The sequence below is a fragment of the Ochotona curzoniae genome, unplaced genomic scaffold (genome assembly GCF_017591425.1).
Source record: "Ochotona curzoniae isolate NIBS_2020 unplaced genomic scaffold, NIBS_Ocur_1.0 contig_3498, whole genome shotgun sequence".
NCBI classification, from domain to species: Eukaryota; Metazoa; Chordata; class Mammalia; order Lagomorpha; family Ochotonidae; genus Ochotona; species Ochotona curzoniae.
In genome coordinates, this window is record NW_024465885.1 from 6,776,922 (window position 1) to 6,798,991 (window position 22,070).

General features: G+C 36.3%; 1 protein-coding gene across 1 annotated transcript in view; it reads left to right on the forward strand.

The window, feature by feature from the left end:
- IFT57 (intraflagellar transport 57) overlaps positions 1-22,070 on the forward strand; it is a 57,720-nt gene that overhangs the window by 12,517 nt on the left and 23,133 nt on the right. The window contains exons 5-6 of the mRNA XM_040980516.1: positions 1,053-1,121; positions 17,314-17,436. Of these exons, the coding sequence (XP_040836450.1) occupies positions 1,053-1,121; positions 17,314-17,436 (192 nt within the window). The remainder of the gene's footprint in view (positions 1-1,052; positions 1,122-17,313; positions 17,437-22,070) is intronic.

Genomic DNA, 22,070 nt, shown 5'->3' on the forward strand with positions numbered 1-22,070 from the left:
AAAAAAAAAGGAGCTCATCTTTTGTTCTGCATGCCCATAGAAGCCATGTTTTTACTGTATATTTGCAAGGGGAGGCCTCTCAAAAGCTCAGTTCAAACTTCATCCACCTATAACCAAATGATTTGCAGATCTGGACAGTCTTGGAACCCACCTAAACCATATTTTTTAATAGATGTAATTATCATGGGCCAAGTGGTAACCATTACTTGCCGAAACTTAAAGCACACTAAGTGAGAGGTCAAAGTTTTGCATGAATTTGATTGGCTCTTGAAGCAAGTGAGAATTTTCTATATATGGCTCTCATTTTTGTCCACTTTGATCATGTTGTTCAATATTTCCATGAACTTCCAACACTGTTTATTCAGATATGCTGCTTGGCATTTTTTCCTGCTTTTTAGCATTTTTCATTTTATTTCATTTTTGAAGTCAGAGTTACCAGAGAAGGGGAAAAGCACACACAGAGAGAGAAAGAGAGAGAAAGAGAAAAGAAGAGAGAGAGAGGTCTTCCTTCCAATGATTCAGTTCCCAAGTGGCTGTAACAGCCAGGGCTGAGGTAGGCCAGTAGATTTATGCGGGCCTTCCACTTGGGTAGGAAGGGTCCAGACACTTTGGCTACAATCTGCCGGTTTTCTCTGACCATGAGCAGTGAGCTGGAACACCAGTGGAGCAACCAGGGCACAAATCAGGGCCGATATGGGATGCAGCTACCTGAGGAAGCGGCTCACCCACTTTGCCACGGTGCCAGTCCCTCCTGCTTCTTTCCCACATGGCTTTTCAGCAGGGGCTCCCCACTCCTCTTGTAGCTTTGTTATTGATGGTTAAACAAAGGGGGCAGAGAGACTTCTTTAAATGGCACTGTTAAAACTTAAAAACATAGAAGAATTATTCGCAATATTGTCTTGGACTTTATACATGTGTTTAATTAGAATTTTGAATACCGTTTTCTGCAGTAGTTTTTATAGCAAATCTAGTATGCTTTAGTGTTATACATATGCAATTGGAAGTATATTTTTAACTTATTAATTATTTGTAAATTTTCTTATTTTCCTAAGGAAGAGGAGACAGATAATGAAGAAAACTTCATTGATCTGAATGTTTTAAAGGCCCAGACCTATCGTTTGGTAAGTTCCATTCGGTATACATGAGACCAACAAGCAATCAGTACACACGTTCTACTAGAAAATAAAATAAGTAAAAACCATTGTTGATAATTGTTTTTTGTTTCTTTTGAAATGTACGTCTCAAAATAACTTTTCTATACATAAAATATTATAATGATAGAAAATATAAAAATTCACAGGGGAAAATGAAGTAGCCTCGTTTCTGTATGATGAAAATCAACTCACTGTCTCGCATTCAACCTAAAAGTAATTAATTTGCCTGTTAGCACTTTTATTATGGAAAAGACATCACTTATTCTATTTCAAATGATTTTCTATTTTCTTAGACCAGATAGAATAATCTTCATTATAAGAAAATACTTAAATATTTATTTGTAAGAAAATTAATTATATTAAAACTGATATATAAAGAAACTGATATATGAAAATAATGAGTTATTGCTTTGTGTGAACCTTTTACTCTTTTAATACAAAAGACATTTAATCTCTAAAATACATTCTCAATGAGATATTTAAATTGTGTGTGTAGAATTTTTGCATTTTTCCTTATATTACTTTAAAAAAAAAAAGGTTTATTTTTATTGGAAAGTCAGAAGTACAGAGAGAATGAAAGAGGGGAAGGTCTTCCATCTGTTGGTTCACTTCCCAACCAGCCACAACGGCCACAGCTGCATCAATCTGAAGCCAGGAGCCCGGAGCCTCTTTCGGGCCTCCCTAGGGTCCCTAGGCTTTGGGCCGTCCTCAGTTGCTTTCCAGACCACAAGCGGTGAGCCAAATGGGAAGTAGGGCTGTCGGGACACGAACTGGTGCCCATATAGGATCCTGGTGCGTGCAAGGCAAGGATTTTAGCTGCTAGGCTGCCACGTCAGGCCCTGTATTTCAATAAAGTTAAATACCTGTTATCTCAAAAAAAAATATGTACATATATAGTATATTCTTGTCATTTATTTGAGTTTTTCCCTTGGATTTCTTAAAACAAGTTTAGATCCAGTTTTGGTTTCGTATCATGAAGATTTGTTAATATCCCTTTTTCCAGAGTGATCTTTTCTACCTTTGAATTATTGGTTCTCTAGTTAAAATGAATGGTATACATGTGTTCAATGCCTAAATTAATGTAGACTGTATTAATGTGAGGCTTTTTGTCTCAGTTCACTACATCCCAGGGTTCTCACTTGGTTACATTTGCAGACTTCTTACACCTCTTCTTCATCTGTGAAACCACATTAAGAATATTCACTTTTTCGGAAGGCTTTTTACAGATTGGAAGCATCAGTTCAGGTACCTGTCACTTGGAAGTGTGCAGTGAGAACCAGCAGGAGCCAGAGCCGCATCTTTGCCCCACAACCTCCCTGTCAGATCTGATCTATAAATCTTCGATCAGAGGGATAACTATCTTTTTATATTCCTAGTACAGAAGAAGCATAAATGTTTCCTAAATGTGTGAGGAAACTTTTTTATGGATGAAATCAAATTCTAGTAAAAAAAAAAAAAACACTTCTTTTTACTGACTTTCTGAGGTATACAGTTAAAAGGTTTTTTTTTTTTTTATTATACAAATAGAAACACTAAAATATGTAACTTTGGAATATTTTAATCTTTTAAGAGGGTATTAAATTAAAATACCTGGGGCCCAGTGCGATAGCGTAGTGGTTAAAGTCCTACTCTTGAACGTGCCAGAATCCCACATGGGCACCAGTTCTAATCCCGGCGGCTCTGCTTCCCATCCAGCTCCCTGCCTGTGGCCTGGGAAAGCAGTTGGGGACAGTCCAAAGCCTTGGGACCCTGCACTTGCCTAGTAGACCTGGAGGAAGTTCCTGGCTCCTGGCTTCAGTTTGGCTCAGCTCCAGCCGTTGCAGCTGTTTGGGGAGTGAACCATCGGACGGAAAATCTTTCTCTCCTCCTCTCTGTATATCTGCCTTTTCAATAAAAATAAAGTAAATCTTAAAAAAATGAAAATACCTTAATGTAAACTATTTGCAGATTCCAGGTCTATTGATTTTTCCCCCTTTACTTCATAATAGGAGTTCAGCCAGCTAAGTAGTTGATTCTGTTTTGAGTAAGTACATTGTCCTTAGTATTATTGTAATGCATCTGTTTTGATAATCATGACAAAGTACTCCTTCAGTATGATAAGAAAAACAAAAGTGTACAATGCATGCAAAATGTCACAAAGAAACTATCATTTCTGTTACTCATAGTGTTTGTGGTGGCAGGAGTGGGAGACAGTTTTCTTGCAAAGGCTATTCAGATATTTATAGCACTACACCTAGCCTACACTAAACAGTCAGCTTAAAAACCAGCCTGATGTAAACTTACTGAATTCCAAGTGGCACCTGCAGTTGCTTTGTCAGAGGCATGTATGTTCACTGGTCATACATGGCCAGTACACTGAGATTTCCCAATCCCTGGTAAAGAGGGCTGTGAAGGTCATTGACAGGTTTCTCTGGATAATGTAGTTGGGTATCTGAAACAAAGTAATATAATTTGCTCCACCACTTCTGTGAGTCCCTATCCATCCTATTTTTAATTTTTCATCCCAAGCTATATGATAGAGGACTCTCCTCCTACCTGTACTTTCTTAAATTATCTTAGTATTGGATCTTTGGACAAATTGTAGAGTGATATCCTGCAGAGTTAAAGACTGTGTTCTTATATTTTCAAAAAACTGAATGCCAGGTGTTTGTGGATGGTCAACCATGAAGTACTAATGAGGAAGAAAACTCTTTCATATTTCAAAAAATCTGGCAAGCCTCCACTGTTGCCCACCGCAGCCATCTGCCAGAGACAGCTGTGTCTGACTATAGCTTATGATGCTGCTTTTTCCCCATGACACAATTGCTATATAGATTAGTAACACAGATTTAAGATTTTGTGTTTCATGCAGCAGGTGGACTCAGTGATGTTAAATGTATAAATTCTTTACTAGCACAAGCATGATGCATACTGTGGAGGAAAATTGCTAAATGCATGTGACAGTAGAAGTTCAGTAATGTATGAGTTACAGCATTCCCTCCCTACTGAGGTTTTAAGACAAGAGATGTTTTCCCAATCATTCTGTCTTCTCACCATGTTCTACCTCTCTTCATAGATTCTAGAATTGTGTTGTATTAATTATTGACTTGTCTGTCTCAACTACTGTAATGCAGATTTCTCTAAGACCAGCAGTATTATTCACTGCTAGTATGCGTAGACTTTATTCAATCATTGGTAAAACAGTGTGAAAACATGTCTGATGCATGTTGTTTTATAGGTTAGGTATGTTTTCATCTTCAAAGAAAAAAACCAAAAACAATTGCTTACTCTTGCATATACCATCTAAGAAATATAGGAAGCAGTCCACTTATAATTATTGTATGAAGTATGAAGAGTATGCTGGTAATATTATAACTTTTTTTGAGATTTGTGGTAAAATGAAGCAAAAGAAAATGTGAATGAGTAAGAAGACGTATCACGGGTTATGCTCTCTGGAAGCAGACACTGATCAGGTTTTGGGGTGCTGTCTGGAAGCAGACACTGATCAGGTTTTGGGGTGCACCTGGCAGATGTGAATGGAAGGGGTCAGAAAGCAGGATTAGGCAGAGGGAGAAATCTAGCCATGTAGTAGCCTGGATGAAAACTTCGCCATCCTGGTGAGGACTTTCGTAACAAGTTTTGGCACTAGGATGGACATATCCCTAGACGAGGTGGCTCTCTGCAGCTGAGACAGAACCCACGGGACCCGGAACAGAGACTGTTGGCTGCAGCTTGAACAGAAAGTTTGTAAGAGAGGATCTGGTGACCCATCTTGCTAATATTGCAATGTATTTGAAGTCTGTGGCTGTTAATTTCAAGAATTTGTGGGGAAAAAAAAGACATCGTTTGCTATTGGAATAAACTTATAAGGGCTAAGTGGGCCGTGACATAACAATAGTGTTTCATGGATGTTGAAAGCTCTGCATTCTAAGATAAGGCTTTCTCCTATCAGTGATGAATGCTTATGATGAAATTCCCTTGTTTTGGATGTTGATGCTTCTCAGAATGTCATGATCTTTAAAATATATAATAGAGTTACTAACTCTCCCCCCACCCACCTCTAATTCCCTATCACAATTTTTTTTAAAGATTTATTTTTTATTATTTTTTATTGGAAAGGCGGATATACAGAGAGGAGAGACAGAGAGGAAGATCTTCCGTCCGATGATTCACTCCCCAAGTGAGCGCAATGGCCAATACTATGCCTATCCGAAGCCAGGAGCCTCTTCCGGGTCTCCCACACGGGTGCAGGGTCCCAAAGCTTTGGGCTGTCCTCAACTGCTTTCCCGGGCCACAGGCAGGGAGCTGGAAGGGAAGCGGGGCTGTCGGGATTAGAACCGGCACCCATATGGGATCCCGGGCGTGCAAGGCAAGGACCTTAACCACTGTGCCACTGCGCCAGGCCCCCCCATCACAATTTTGATCTTGCCAAATATGATACTTTTCAGGAATTCATCTGTAATTAGAGAGGTTTTGCTCTATCTTGCAAAGCTTACATGTAAAATAACTATTTTAATTTTTTAGATAGCTTTTCTTGAAAGAATATTATGAATGAATATTATTAGGTTTCAGCCATATTCCGCAAAGTTCCACATTGTGCAAATCCTTCTGATTCTTGAGAGTACTTGAAGTCTGAAATTTAGTCAAAGTCACCCAGAGAATGTTCATGAGGAAGGACAGGAGCTAAATTGAAACTGTGACAGTTGGGCAGGATCCAGGGTAGTTAGGGACGTAGTAGAATATTCAGAGCTGTGGGAAGAGGGAGCAGAGAAGGACAGCTATGGTGACAAAGTGTAGTGAGATGCGCTGGTCCTATCTATTTCAAACTTCAGTTGGTTGGTTGGTGGCTACACTGTTAGTCGTGCGTGGCCTCTTGAGCTCCCCTCTACAGTGTGCATCACAGCAAAAGCACAGCAACTGTGTGCTGGCAACATAATGCAGATGTGTCATTCTCCTTCCCCTGTGAAAAAGATGAGAGGGAGCTGTGCGCTCTCGGAGTTCTATTTTTAAAAGCCCATCACTTCATTTCAAAACATTTTTTTCAGGCACACCATAGATACTATTCTTTCTTGAGATGCTAAATTTGAGGTTTTAGAAACCAAATTCTGAGTTATACAGTATAAAACCAAGTATCTCAAAAGGTTTAAACACAATCGGTTTTTAATTTCTTTGCAAAGAAAAAGAAGTCATTGTACCGAGAATGAGAGTTTTCAGCTTAGAAAGCAAAAGCTGAAAAGAAGTAAAAATATGGGATTGGTATAAAAATGTCATTTCAGTTGTACAAGATCTTCTGACAAGTTTGCATATTGTAATCAAAGGAGGAGAAAATTGATGTGCTTTGTTATTATCTCAAACACTTTAGATTTTCTTCATTTTACATATGATTTATACTTCCTTCTGGACAAAATATCCTTTCCGAGTAATAAAGAGAAACTGTCATATACAACATCACTGGCCTCATAGATTACCACTGATTCTGATTGCTGCTTGAGGAAAATATGTTTTCTTCTTTGTTGCCTCCTCTCAGTGTTGGGAGAGAAACATGGTGGGTATTTCACAGGTGATACGATTAACATGTCACGTGTGGTAGAACACATTACAACTAAGGAAATGCGTTTACTTCTCTGGGGACTAACCTGCATCAGCCTCATCAGCTTTACACCTGCAGGCAAATAGAAAGTCTAGACGATTGCTCTTCTTACTACACAGGGGACACCTAAACAGCAGTAGAATTGTCATTGATCCTTGCTGTAACTTTTCAATGTATGTTTGAAATAAGGGATATCTTCAGCTCAACAGGCTAATCCTCCATTTGCTGCAACAACATATGGGCTGTTGGTGCTCATTCTAGTTCTGGCTGTGCCATTTTCAATCCTCCTCCTGCTAATGGACTTGGAAAGCAGTGGGAGATGGTTCAAGTACTTGGCCCCTACACTCACCTTGGAGACCTGGAGAAGGTTGCTGGCTGCTAGCATTAGATCAGCTCAGCTCTGGCTGTTGGGGCCATTTAGAAAACAAACCAGAGGATGGAAAAACCTCTTTTTGTCCCTCTTTTTCTCTGTAAATCTGCCTTGCAAATGAAAATAAATAAATGTTGTTTAAAAGAGAAATCTTACATCTTGGCTTCATTGTGAGTTTCTTAAGAAATAGAAATTATGAATTGGGCAAAATCCCTTCTAAATACAATCTAATTTTTGGTCAGCACCTTGAATTGTACCCATATATAGTATGCACTTAGTGCTTTTCCTATTTTGTATAAATTTTCAGCATTCCTGGAGACTAAATTAGTAACTGACATTGATACTTGCCACAGGATAATAGGAACCAAAAAAGTCATTATTCTATAATACAAATAAGTCTTTAGATTACTAAGTATTTTTGTAAGAAGCTTAGGATATAAGTCATCAAGAAGTCTGCATTGCAATGAAAACTGAGAAGTGCTGGTGATGTCATGGCTTTATTTTCCTAATCTGTCACAAGGATTGCCATTGAAGGCCTGCTAGATTAAATTTTATATCACAAATTGTGTCTCGCGCAGAAATTACTAAGGGGAATCTGATGAAAAGCAATATGATGAATTTTTTCAAGTATTATTTGAGAGCTATCATTCTATAAATGGAAGGTGATACTTCCGAACTAACATTAATAGAAAATTTCTATTACATTTTCAGTATATTAGATGATTGTTCAGAATATGCACATTTTTCAGCCTTTCACAACACTACATTCTGTTAACAGCCTTCCCCACCCCTGCCAACTCCCATTATCATTCACTACAATCCATTGACAGTGTTGGTGCTTGAATATTTCAATGATTTATTTTCATCTAGGACATCTAGGTGGTCATTGAGACCTGTGGCTATTGCCTTGAAATGCAATCTCTATCTCTTCAGCTGTCTTTTAAGGTCAATCATGTCCTTGATGGTCTGTGGTCCACATCCTTCAACCCCACCCCTATTCTTTTTCCAAACTATTTTCATACTGTTCCTCTATCTGGCTTATAAAACATGAAATTATCTGGAAATTTTTAATTCAGTAGCTTTTGATGCATACAAGTCCATATAGATAATAAAACTAAATAGTTGGAGTGGTTTTCAGAACTTGAGCATAGGCAACTATCTACACAGCCGTCCTTGTTTTTCTCCATAAACAATGGCTGGAGCTGAACCAATCTGAAGCCCAGAGCCCGGAGCCTCTTGCAGGTCTCCCACACAAGTGCAGGGTCCCAAGGCTTTGGGCCATCCTCAACTGCTTTTCCAGGCTACAAGCAGGAAGCAGGATGGGAAGTGGTGCTGCCGGGATTAGAACCAGCACATTCAAGGCAAGGACTTTAGCCACTAAGCTACAGCACTGGGCTCATCGTGACTCCTTTCAACCTTTGTGACTGACAGTTCTACAACCCCTTAATGTTTTATAGCCACAATGTTTGTTCTGAGGATTTTTGTTGTATTCACTATCACTGAACTAGAACAATAAATTACACGTTGTAGCCACTCAACGTTATTTGTTGGTTGGATGAATGAAGCTTGGTACTGGCTTTTAACTCTTTGCCTTCTCTGGCCTGGTGGAGAAAATTCACATCCCGTTCTTGGATTTTTCCTGATGTACTTGATGCTTGCTCCCCAGTAAGTGTCTGGTCTTTCTGCACGCTGATCTTCACAAACTGCATCTATATATGCTTCATTGTTTCCTCACTGTAAACACTTATCATGTATTTTTTGATCTGTGTGTATCACATATATCTTTGTGAGGCCAAACGTAAATCCTGTCATCCTGTTACAACATACTTCCCTCTCTCATATGAACTCCTATGCTATCTATATTATTTGTCACCTGGACCAGCTAGCTTTAGGAAGTTAATCAAACTTAAAATATTTATCTGCTTGCTAAAAAAGCTTTATTATTCTTAGAAGTGAAATATGTTGCATTAAAAAATGGAATCACAAAAAGTATAAACGATAATATGAACATTTTTCCCAGATATAAATATTGTATCTTTTCATTGATAAGTTCCTGAAGTTTGTGTAACATTTAGGGGAATCTGGATGATGGTTGTCAGGGATTCAGTAATGTCGTTTTTGTAATTACTTGCAATGTGAAATAAAAGTATGGTATTGTCAAAAATAGATCATAACGTATTTTAGATTCCATTAAATAATCTCCAGGCATTAGTGATATTGCTGCATAAAGCAAGTCAGTGGAAAAAAATGAACAGTTCAATTACATGATGATAACAGGTTACCAGAATGGACAAAAAGCTGCATTTTTTCCTGCTATGTCCAAGTAAACTTCACATTGATCAACAATTTTAAAATAAGTCATAATATGAAAGTAGACATGGTAATGTAGATGGATAGAATCAGAAACATAAAAAATATCATTATTCTGAATACATAAAAAATAATACTGTAGTATTATTATTAGGGACACTGGAATAAGGAACAAAATGAGGTGAAAAGATAATAAACTAGAGGAAAGTACATATGCTCTGTGTGACAATGTATTGCTAGGAGACACATGATAAGGTATTCTAGAGCTTCTGCTCTAGAGTAACACTGCACCTGCTGCTTGCTGATGATGTAAAGTCAAAAAAGTTGCTTAATTTATGCATATATCAGAATCCTCACTTCTAAAAATGAGAAGACAACTCCTTGTTTCATGGCATCAGTATTGGGCATTTAACCCTTATGTGAAAGCATGTATCCTGATGATACGTATAATAATGGTAACTGTAAAATAATGTTAGGGGCTGCCCATAGTAAACTTGTGCTAGGAAAACCTTTAAGTAGGTCGTTGACTCCTTGCGTGCCCCTTTCTTATGAGGAGGATTTTTTTATTGTCCATGTTGCACAGATAGGAACCCTGGGATTTGCAGAGGTTAAGTAAATTGGCTGACAGCTGGCATATGATGTGGTAGAATTTGATAGTAAAAGTGGAATTGCAGACCCATCTTTTTAGTATTAACATACTGACCTGACTCAAGACGATTTAATTTCATTATCTTTGACTCTTAGAACTGTTTCATCTTAATAGTTCATTGAACTTTCATGTCTGTCTGAGTAGGCAAAAAAAAAATTGAGCTTTTCAAATGAATTTTAGTATTAGTGTATCCATAAGGTTGTCATATATGTGTGTATAGATATACATACATATATATGTGCCTGTATACACACAGATGTGTAACACACCCCATATGTATGTGTGTGTATGTCTGTAATAGTCTTTCTACAGATGCTTAACCATTCTATTGTTACTTAAGAAATTACCGATTGGCACAAGCTTCTGAGGAGGCTATTACCACTGTATTCTTAGTCCTTGAACTGATTTTGAAGATATGCCCTACTATTTGTACCTGAGGTTATATTAGGGGATGGTTGACTCCTTTGGGAATCTTAGGTTCAGAGCTCATCTCTTAAGATTTTCCTTTTATCTAGGACCAATTACTCGCATAAACTGGCCTCCAAGTCCTCGTAATAAGCCATAAACTGTTTGCAGGCAGGAACTAAGACCTTTTATCTTTTCACAGTAAGCATAATGCCTTGATTCTTACCTTGAACACTGGAGGAGTTTAACAAATGGTTTATTGGTTAAATTAATTATAAATGAGGCTTCTAGATAACATGTGTCTTATTGAGCTTCTAATTGTTTCTTCAGCAGCAGTAACTGGAAAATGCAATTTCCCAAGAGCTATGCTTTATCTTAGTTAATGTCGTTTCGGAGTAGGACTTTGTCATGATGATATAAAATTTTGATTAAACAAAAACAGCAGTCTATTTCTTTTTTACTAATAGCCCTATACAAAATACCATTTGCTCAGTAGAAAAGCAATTGGGAAAGCAAAGTTTCCTCGAAGTATTATAACCAAAGCATTGTACAGTGTTTTTAAATGATTTATACCTTATATGTATGGCTTGCATAGTTAATATATCCACTTACTAGGCATTAAGAATTTTTGAGTGAAACATGGTGCCATTTAAATTGATGCACAAACATGTAAATAGATGCTCTGTAGTTTGAATAAGTTAATGCTGCTCTAGCAAGCCTAGTGTTCTCTTTGGCCCTGTCTTCATTTGAGAAATATGCCATTTCCACCTGTAAATTATGCCTTAGAGTGAGTGACTGTTGCTGAAGCACTATTCTGTTGAGTGGGAAGGAAAATCTCCATGTCTATGGGATTGTATCATGAACAATAGTAAAAAGTTTAAATTGTTTTAAAAATGAGTGAAACGTTTTGAGCTCCTATAGTACATCATTTTAGGACACAAGGAGTAGGAGCTAGCAAATCATAAGAGAATCAAATGAAAAGCTGGTAAGGGTAAATGCAACATATTAAAAGGCCCAATATAAAGGACTGGTTTGTGCCTTGGGATATGCTAATGTCACGTTTGATTTTCATGTCCTCTGCTGACTCACAATCTGAGTCTGATACAGACAGGGTTACTTCAGATCCATTTCCCTTTGTGAAAATTGCGCTTCTTGAATAAAAACATTTAAGTGTGACAGTCATAGCTTGAACAGTCTTACATCTGGGCTTGAAAAAAGTACTGTTGTGAATGGATCCCCTTGACCTTAAGTGATTCTAGACTTCATATACAAATGTAAAGTGGGCAAGAAAAGGAGAGTAGGAAAGAAGGAATTGGGTTGGAATGCACTGACTCTGGTATTTAAAATGTTTTCTTTAAATGCATTTGAGAGGCAGACAGACACAGAAAAAGAGCTCCTGCCTGCTGGCTTACTGCCTAAATGCCTGCAAGAACCAGGATTGAACCAGGCCACATCCCAGAGGTAGAAACTCAATCAGGATCTCCTACAGGGTGGCACAATCCCAACTACATGAGCCCAAGGTCCATGTAAGCAGGAAGCTGGACTTGAGAGTTAAACTGGCATTGAACACATTATTGCGATATGAGAAGCAAGCACCATAACTGACGGTTTATGCCCAAGGCTAAATGCCTGGCCATGGCTTTGGGATTTAATCAGCAACATTCTTCTTTCATTCACCCAAATAGCGGCTCCATAAATCAAAGTATTGTCCATACTTAAGTAGTAATATTTGATGTAAAATTCCCTGAATTAAGGAGTGAAGTGCAATAAGTGCTTCTTGTAAGACTCTTCTTAGGTCTGCATGTCCAGTGTCTCCTCAGAGAGTTCAGTCCTTAAAGACCTCAAATTCCTACAGAAAATCTTCTACTTAATGTCGTATAGGATTGGGAAAGGTAAATCTAAGGCGCTTTCACTTTAAAAATACCTTTTATGATATAAATACACATTGATAATGTAATTTCACCATGGATCTACATAATATTTTCTTTTTATATTTTTTAATTTAGCAGCTTTCTTATATATACAAAATGATAGAACACAGGTAATTAACCCTCTATAACATTGCCTGATTTCAAAGTTGATTTCAATCAAGTCATCCCCTTTCTCATCTTTGCACCACTTTTTAAATATTGTCAATCTCACTGGAGTTAGGTGGAACCTCAGTGTGCTTTTCATTTGCATTTCCCCGACAGCTCAGGAGCCTGAATAATTTTTCAGGCATCTATTAGCCATTTAAATTTGTTCTTTTGAAAAATGTCTGTTCATTTATTTCACCCATTTCTTCATAGGGTTATTTGTTTTGCTCTCCATGAGTTTCTGAAGCTCTTTGTAAATCCTAGCTATTAGTCGCCTATAGGTTGTAATGGTGTGCATAGATTTTCTCCTATTCCATTGATTGTTTCTTCACTTTGTGGATAATCTCCTTTACTGTACAGAAGCTTTTTTGGTTGCTGTGGTCCCATTTGTTTATATTGGCTGTAACTGACTGTGCTTTTGGTGACTTTAAAAGAAGTCTTTCCCAATTCTTGTATCTTTGAGAGTGCTCCCTATGTTTTCCTCTAATAGTTTAATGGTTTCTGGGTGCAGATTTAGGTTCTTGATCCATGTAGTGCTGGTTTTTGTATAATGTGACAGGCGTGAGTCTTGCTTCTTACCTCTGTAGGCTGCTATCCTATTGTCCCAACGTTTGTTGAAGAAACCAGACTTTTTCCCTGAATTGTTTTCAGTTTTCTTATCAAGGATTGGTTGGCTGTATGTAGGTTCCCTGCTAGGGTTTCTACTCTTTTCTAGTATATTCTGTTTCTATTCTGTTCTCTATTTCTGTACCAGTGCCAGTCTGTTTTGATGACCACTGCTCCGTAGTATATATTGAGGTCTGGAATTGTAATTCCTTCAGCTTGATTTTTATTCTTCAGAGGATAACTTTGGCTATTCATGGTCTCTTATGCTTCCAGATTAACTTTTGTATCATCCACTCGTTTTCTGAAAAGAATGTTGTTGGGAATTGGATTGGAATTGCATTGAATATGTGTATTACTTTTGGTAATATGGACATTTTGATTATGTGGATTCTGCCTATAAAGGCAGAATGATCATTTTCTCCATCTTTAGTGTCTTTCTCTGTTTCTTTTTTTTTTCTTAATGTTTTGTAATTTTCATCGTAGAGGTCTTCCACATCTTTGGTTAGGTTAATTTCAAGGTATTTGAAATTCCTCTCCTCCAATTTAAAGGGGACTTTACTTATATACTCTTTCTCAGCCATGGAGTTATTTGAGTGTACTAGTTGATTGAATTTTTTGGTTCTTCTGTCTAAAAAATCATGTCATCTGCAAACAGATAATTTCAGTTCCTCAGTTCCAATCTGAATTTCTTTAATTTGTTTTTCTTGCCTAATAATTCTGGCAAGGACTTCCAATACAATATTGAATAACAGTGGTGGAAATGAACATCCTTGTCTAATTCCAGATCTCAGTGGAAATGCTTCCAGTATTTCCTCATTTAGTATGATACTGGCATTGTTGGGTTTTGTGTATTATTTTGATTATGTTATAGAATGTTCCTTCTATGCCTATCTTGATTAAGGCTTTTATCATGAAGTGGTGTTGGATTTTATCAAATGCCTTCTCTGCATCTATTGAACTGATCATATGGTTTTTATTTTTTAATTTGTGGTGAATCACATTTATTGATTTGTGAATATTAAACCATTCTTGAATGCCAGGAATGAATCCAGTTTGACTGAGTGAATGTTCTGCCTGATGTTGGCTAGTATTTTGTTGAGAATTTTTGTGTCTATGTTCATCAGGGATATCGTTTTGTGGTTCTTTTTTTTTTTTTTTTCTGTTGTGCCTTTCTCTGGCTTTAGTGTTAAGGTGATATTGGCTTAAAAGAGTTTAGAAGGATTTCCTTCCTTTCTGTTGTTTGGAAAAGCTTATGGAGAATTTGGGTAAGTTCTTGAAACATTTGGTAGAATTCAGCCGTAAAGCCATCTGGTCCAGGGTTTCTCTTGGTTGGGCGGGATTTAATTACTGATTCAATCTTAGTCCTTCTTATAGGTCTATTTAGATTATTGATAATTCAGTTTTGGTAAATTGTATGTGTCCAGAAATCTATCCATTTCTTTCAAGTTTTCTAGTTTGTTGGCATATAGTTGCTTGTAATGGTTCCTAATAATTCTATGTATGTCTGAAATATCTGTTATATTTCCTTTTTCACCTGACCTATTAATTTGTATCTTCTCCCTCCTTTTTTTTTTTTGATTAATTGGGCTACTGGAGTGTCTATTTTGTTGATTTTCTCAAAGAATCAGCTCTTTAATTCATTGATCTTATTTAATGCTTTTTGGTCTCTGGTTTATTTCCTCCCTTATCTTGGTTATTTCTTTTGTCCTGCTAATCTTGGGATTGCTTTCCTGTTGACTTTCTAGCTCCTCCAAATGTATGGTTAGCTTATTTACTTGTGCTTTTCTAATTTCTTAAGGTAAGCACTGATTGAGGTGAACTTTCCTCTTAACATTACATTCAGAATTCTACTAACATCAACTGGATGTTGGGAGAAAGGTACCCTCCTTTACTGTTGGTGGCAGTGTAGGCTAGTTTAAGCACCATGGAAGTCAGTATGAAGAGTGCTAAGAGAACTCAAATTGGCCTGCTGCATGACCCAGGTCTCTCACTTCTGGGAATATTGGAAATAGATCCAAAAGAAATGAAATCTGCATATGAAAAAGGAATCTGTAATCCTATATTTACAACAGCATAATCTACATTAGAAAAGACATGGAAAACAACCCAGATGCCAGTCCAGAGAGGAGTGGATAAAGAAACTGTGGTACATCTATCCATGGAATACTACTCAGCCATTAAAAACAAAATGAAAGTCTACCATTTGCAACCTACTGGTCCCAACTAGAGACTATTATGCTCAGTGAAACAAATAAATCCCAAAAGGATGAAAATCATATGTTCTCTCTGATATAAGGCAACCTCCTTGCTAAATATAAGAAAATAGTTCTTTCAATACTGTTTTTGTTGCATCTCAGGGGATTTGGTATTTTTGTTTTCATTTTCATTCATTCAAAAAAAGTAGGGTTTTTTTGTTGTTGTTCTTATTAATTTCCTCACTGAAATCACATTGTTCGCTTCAGGAAGGTCTTTGATTTTCTTTTTCAGTTCTTCAGTAACACATTGGCCATTCAGTAGCTTGTTATTTAACTTCATGTTTTAAATTCCCTATTTTTCTTCCTGCTGTTTATTTTGTTTTATGGCTTTTCATTTAAGGTGATGTATAGTAACTGTAGTAGAGACTATCACATACAGATGTGAAGATACAATGCAGTATGCATCTCTACTTCCAAATCAAAGATGCCACCTGCAATGTCAAAACATAGTTAAATAGCAGAATGATGAACTTATACTATTGTATGATGACTATACTCTTGTAATGGCATGGGAGAACTTATTGCGGGGGTTGAGGATTTAGGAAGGGCAATCTGGAGCCTATGGAACTGTATCATAGAATAATAAGATCAATTTAAAAAATAATTTCATTCATCTTGTCACTTCACTTGCAAGTACTTCAATATTTATCTTTGATGCATAAGTTCTTTTAATACAGTGCTATATATATGTGTGTGTGATTTAATAGTTAATACCCAGTGTTTTCCTATATTCACATTTCCCTGACGCTCTCAACATTACCTTATACAAATTGTTCAAATTAGAATTTACATAGATCTCTTTGATTGTATCTATTTATGCCTCTTGGGTCTGTATTAAAATTGTTTTTTGAGCAGTAGAGACAAAGACAGACACACAATGAATATAGTTCCATCGTCTGATACACTCCCCAAATGCCTGCAAAGCTAGGACTAAGTAGGATCAGAGCTGGGAGACAGAAATGGCATCCAGGCTCACAGTAATGGGATGAACCCAAACGTTTGAGCCATCACCACTAATTCTCACACTCTGCATTGGCAGGAGGCTGGACTCAAGAGCCAGCTGCTTTGTAAGATGAAAGCATAATAACTGCTAGCTGAATGCTTGCTTCTTTTTTATTCTATGTAAATATTTATATTTTCCTTAGATTTGCTTATAATTTATGAAGGGAGCTTACGGGGGAAATTGCTACCAACTAAGGCCTTGGGCTTTCCCTTTAAATTATTAATTTGCACATTCTTTACATTTTCAAATCCATATATGCTCAATGTTAAATTGTAAAAGACTGGTTAAAAACGTTTTCCTTTTGCAATTCAAAAACACTCATGAGTTGGTTTTATTACTCCAGGGCAAAAACCAAAGGGAAAATTTTATCTCCACTTGATTTGAATTCAAGTATGTCTATATTAAGTTACATTCTAAGTTGAATTATAGTTTAACCTACCCAAATACCACTTTAATTATGAACACAAACTGTGTAAATAATAAACCCTTTACTTCTGGGATTTTATCTTTTTGTTTTGGAATTTTGGTGTCTTGTATTTTGTATTTAATGCTTTCAAATTAAGATATGTTTACTTACTGCATAGGAGTATTTGTATCTCTTGTACTTATCAATTAATGTACATAAATGGCTTGTCCATTTGCTAGTGTTCCCATTAGTTCAATCAGATATCAAAAGCACTTTTGTTAGTAAAAATGATTGAATCATGTGGTTGCTTTTCTCATTATTTCCTTTGCTATTCTATCAGGTTGATGTATTTATTTCACCATGACTAGGAGCACAGAAAAGAATTTCTACTGTGACTATAATTTTAACACTGCAATCCTTGATTTAAATTGTGATGTGCTGCTAAAATGCCTCAAAATTTTACCATTTCTTTTTATAAACTCTCAATCTTGTGATATCTTTCCTTTCTTAGGACATGAGCGAGTCTGCCAAACAAGAAGCTATTTTGGAACCCACAACAGATGCTGCAGAATGGAGTCTAGAAGTGGAACGTGTACTACCACAACTAAAAGTCACGATTAGGACTGACAATAAGGTATGGAGAGGATGCACTTTGTTCAAAATATATTTTATAAAGTAATTCCAAGATCAGCATTCTCCCAACTACACAAGCAATTGAAGGGGTGTGGTAGAATTTCTTTTGCAGCATTTTTTCTTACTAGGTATTTATCAAATTGTTGTTGAGTGAATGAACAATATAATATGGTCCAAAAGCTAAGAATAAATCTTTGAAGGAATTATTTGGAACAAGCATTTTCGTGGGATTGAGTGAATGTGAGCATATTTTCTTGGAAATCATGTTTAGTTTAGGTGAATAGGAAACCTATGACTGTACCAGAACTGATTGGAATTAAAAGACGGTTTGGAATTCTGTTGGATGGTAAAACAGAAGGCATTCTCTAAATTGCCTTAGATATTCTATTCTGTAAGTATGATTAAAAGGTAAGCATTAAGAAAATAACCTGTAAATCATTTATGTAAGATTTAGAACTTAGATAAACAGGCCAGTTGTGCTAAATCTGCCTTTTAACCTACAATTTGTGAGTAAAAGATAAAAGGTGAAGACTAGATAATACTGTTCTCATTAGTCCTGTGATTTCCATAAAAGGAACTGCAGAGGCTTCCAGCCAAAGAAACTGAAGGAGCGTTTTTATCCTCAGAGGCTGGACATATAGGGCGCCAGTGCCAAGGGGCAAAATTCCAGTGAGACTTAATCACTTTAGAAATGTAACCTGGTGTTTGAACTCAAAGTAGATGCTCTGCAAAGGTTACTGTTTTCAGAGTATGCTGAGAACGACTTCATTCCTAGAATACCACTGCCTTGTAGAGCTACATCCCCACACAGGTAAGAAGTAAACTAGGCTCCCCGGATGAAAACAACAGAGGTCTAAGTAAACTGTGAACAGCTGTGGAACAAATGCTATCTGAGCCTGCAGCCTGTCCACTACAGATTTATCCAATCACTGCGGAGGACACCCGTGGTTTGATTACACTTTAGGTCAATTTTTTACATATCTCTCTTATGTCAGTATCTGTTAATAAGCATGTCTTCTTCACTGATCACATCTCTGCTGGAAGTCTTAGTATGTAAAAGTGTGATATTTTAATGGAGAAAATGTAATTTCTGATTCTTTGGTTTTTTACTAGAACTAATTCTCTTCATAAAATTAATCATCACCTTTGTGACTCTGTAAGAATGACATGTTAAAATAATAGTGTAGTTGGGAATTCTCAAAGTATAGCTTAGTCCCACAAGGAAACAAGTTTAATTTGTTTACTTGCAAGCTAAGTAAACTCTTGAAGTCAGGCATCTCATTTAGAACCCAATACATATTTTAAGCACAACCATTAATTTTCACACAAAAGTAGCTTAATAAAGGAAGAATTCAACTGTAACTGCTAGTAAGTACTGTTTTGTAAAACTAAATACAGGTCAATCTGTAACACACTAAAGTTATTGTCATCAGAACTGTTGGCTCTTGGAAAATTAATTTCCTCCTGATTTGTGAAAGAATGCAAGTTGGACACTTATTGTTATAGTGTAAACTTTACCTTTATGAGGAAAGACAGTGCAAAATTAATTTCACAATCAAGTTTTATTGATTGCATTGCAAAGTAATAAGACAGTTTTGCTTCTTAGTTTTTTTCTAGAATATTTGGATATCATTTTGTAATTTAACTTTATGATAGCATATAATGACTTTAAGTCATACTTGATTTATTTTTCAGAATTATTCTCTTGATCATTTGGTCTTTCAGTCCAAAACTCCTTCTTTCCATAAGTCTTTCCAAGGTGGCAAATGGGAAGCACAGCAGTAACATCAATTGTTTTTTAACTTACCTAAGGAAAATGAAATTATACATTCGCTACAGAAAGTAAGGGACTAATTAACAAAGACATTTCCCTCATTTCTCAGAATTGATGAAATAACCTGGTTATAGACTGCACAAGAGATTGACTGCTGAATCCTAGGAAATTCCATTTGTCTCCAAATCTGATTCTACCAAAAACCAAAACCTGGGAGCAGTATCAAGTTGCCAATTTGGACTGTTCTATCACCTTTGAAAATACCTGGTTCATTTCCTGGCTACTCTGTTCCTGTTCCTGCACACCGAGAGGCATAAAATAATGGCTAAGTACATGGGAGACTGGACTAAACTCCAGGATCCTGGTTTGGCCTGGCCAAGTTCTGCTTATTGTGAACATTTGGAAAGTGAACCAATAGATAGATAGATACATACACACAGAGAAAGAGGATGAAAAGGTGAAATGTGTGTGAATATATATATTTTTTTATTTAAAAGATATATAATTTTTACTAATATTTTATTTATATATAAATAAAGTAAAAAATAATAAATACTTTTTTAAAAAACACTTCTTTTTGTCTACATAAGCAATATTTCACTTAGCTTGACTATTTTAGGATATTAAGTTTGAAGGGAAAAGTAAAAATATATATATATATATATTTGAGGATTTATGACATTTACTGGTCATCATTAGATTAATATTTAAGTGGCTTAAAGATATGGTATGTCAGGAATAAAGAGACTCTATTCTTTAAGTGTGTTTTTGTTTTGTTTTTAAAAATGGCTTGCAGTAAGAGTAAATAAGTTCCGTGGTTTTTGGTCTGCATGAGACATTTGATTTGCGTTTCTTCTCTCACAAGTTAGTGTATTTCTTCTGTTTCCTGGCAGAGTAGTACCAAAAATACAAATCTCCTTTTCTGTCCTTTTTATAATCTATATTCTTTGCTAATATTCTGTCATATACCAATATTTGTACTCTCCATAATATTACAATTAGGATTTTATTGCTAAACTAGCTTATTCCTAGTTGTCTGGCACCACTTACTAGTGTTGCCAATTTTCAAAGAATGGAAACTAATTTTAATATTAGCTTAAGCAAAACAGAGTTAGGAAAATAAATTTTGATGCCAAAAATACAAATAATATGCTCCCAAAACAAAGATAAAGGCTTTTTTTTTATATTCTCATTTGGATGGACTGTATCAGTAGTTTCCATTTTAGCACTGCTTATAAAAAAATGTTCCTAGTAATTACTGCTAGCGTAATTAAATACCAAGAGACAAACTCAGATCTGCACCAAGTTGGAAAAATGTACCTAAATATGGTGCAACTCTACCAACAGAGTCAGTATATTCAGCCAAATCCTAGGTCATGCCACTATGGTAATACCTCAGTTGTGACCAAATATGTATAGCCCAGAACCAATCCATTAAGGATCCCTAAATCAGACTGGATGTTTCTACTACAATAAAGGGTGGCGTTAGAAGACTAACTCTGTGGCTTGCATATTGTACCCTTTACCCTTTTCTTTTGTTTGTTTGCTTTCCTCATCTTTTATTTCTTTCTCTTCTCTTCTTGCTGAATTTCTGTCACTTTTTCATTGCACCTTTTTAGACCCTACCATGGTGCCCACAAATGTTACACAACCGTCTTGGCAAAACTTAGAACAAATTAGAGCAGTTACATTGAGGATTATATTCAGATAACACTCGATCCTATAAATAGTTAAGAATTATTCTAATGTCTGAGTCTTTTCAAAGTGCAGTTTTTATTTTTAAGGATAAAAATATAAAAGCAGTGTTTCATGGAGGAAACATACAGGCAATGTGTTGTAAACTATAACCACAGATCACATATGTAGTCTCTGTCAGTTCCTTATACATTGAGCCAAAGTTTAAAAAACTTATTGGAACTGTGATAGTCATAAAAATCCAGAAAACGTACAACTTATCTCTTATTTTGTCTCTTGGTTCCTTCTTACTCAGTGACCTTGGGCAAGCTGTTTTTCCTCTCTAATCATCCTCTTTCTTGTCTATAAGAGGAACTAATTATATTACTTTGTATGGTTGTTTTAAAACACCAATGGCAATATCTGTCGTGTAGTTAGCATGTCACAAGTGTTATTATTTTCTTACAATATTATTGCCTTCTTTCATGGCACTTTTATATCAGCTTTCTACACAATACTCAGGGAGAGTTAGTAGAAATGCTGTACTCAGGATTCCTTCACTTGAGAAATATTCATGACTGTCAACCTTATATTCCTATATGTGGATATAGTCAGACTTATATAAATTTGATCTTTCTATTTCCCCAATAAGTATATATTTAGTGAGATAATAATAGTAAGATCTGACATTTACTAAATGTTTACTATGTGCCAAGCTATGTTCTCAGCATTTCATTTGTATTAGCTCATTTAATAGTTTCCACTATCCTGTACAAGTCCTTTTTCCCTCAAATAAGGAACCCTAAAACAAAGAAGTATCTTGCCATTGCTTTGGTTTTGTGAGCGTTAATGTTAGAACAGAAGCTATAATTTGAACAGCATTTGGTTCCTAAACTGATGTAGACATTTAGTACCACAAATCATCTAAGTTAGTGAAGCTGAACAGGTGTAAGTTTGGCGTTCAAGATGTGAGCCTAACGGGAGGTCCTTTGGTCATTGGAGGTTGGGAGGGCAGTTCTCACAAGAGAGTTGGTTATGGTAGTTGAGTTGAGCTGCTTGCCTGCACATGCACTACTTCCTGACTGGTACTGTGTATGCTCTGCCATTTCATCTCCACCTTCACTAGATGCTGAATGAAGGGACCCTATCCAGTCAGGGACTATGAATCTCCAAAACTGTAAGCCAAG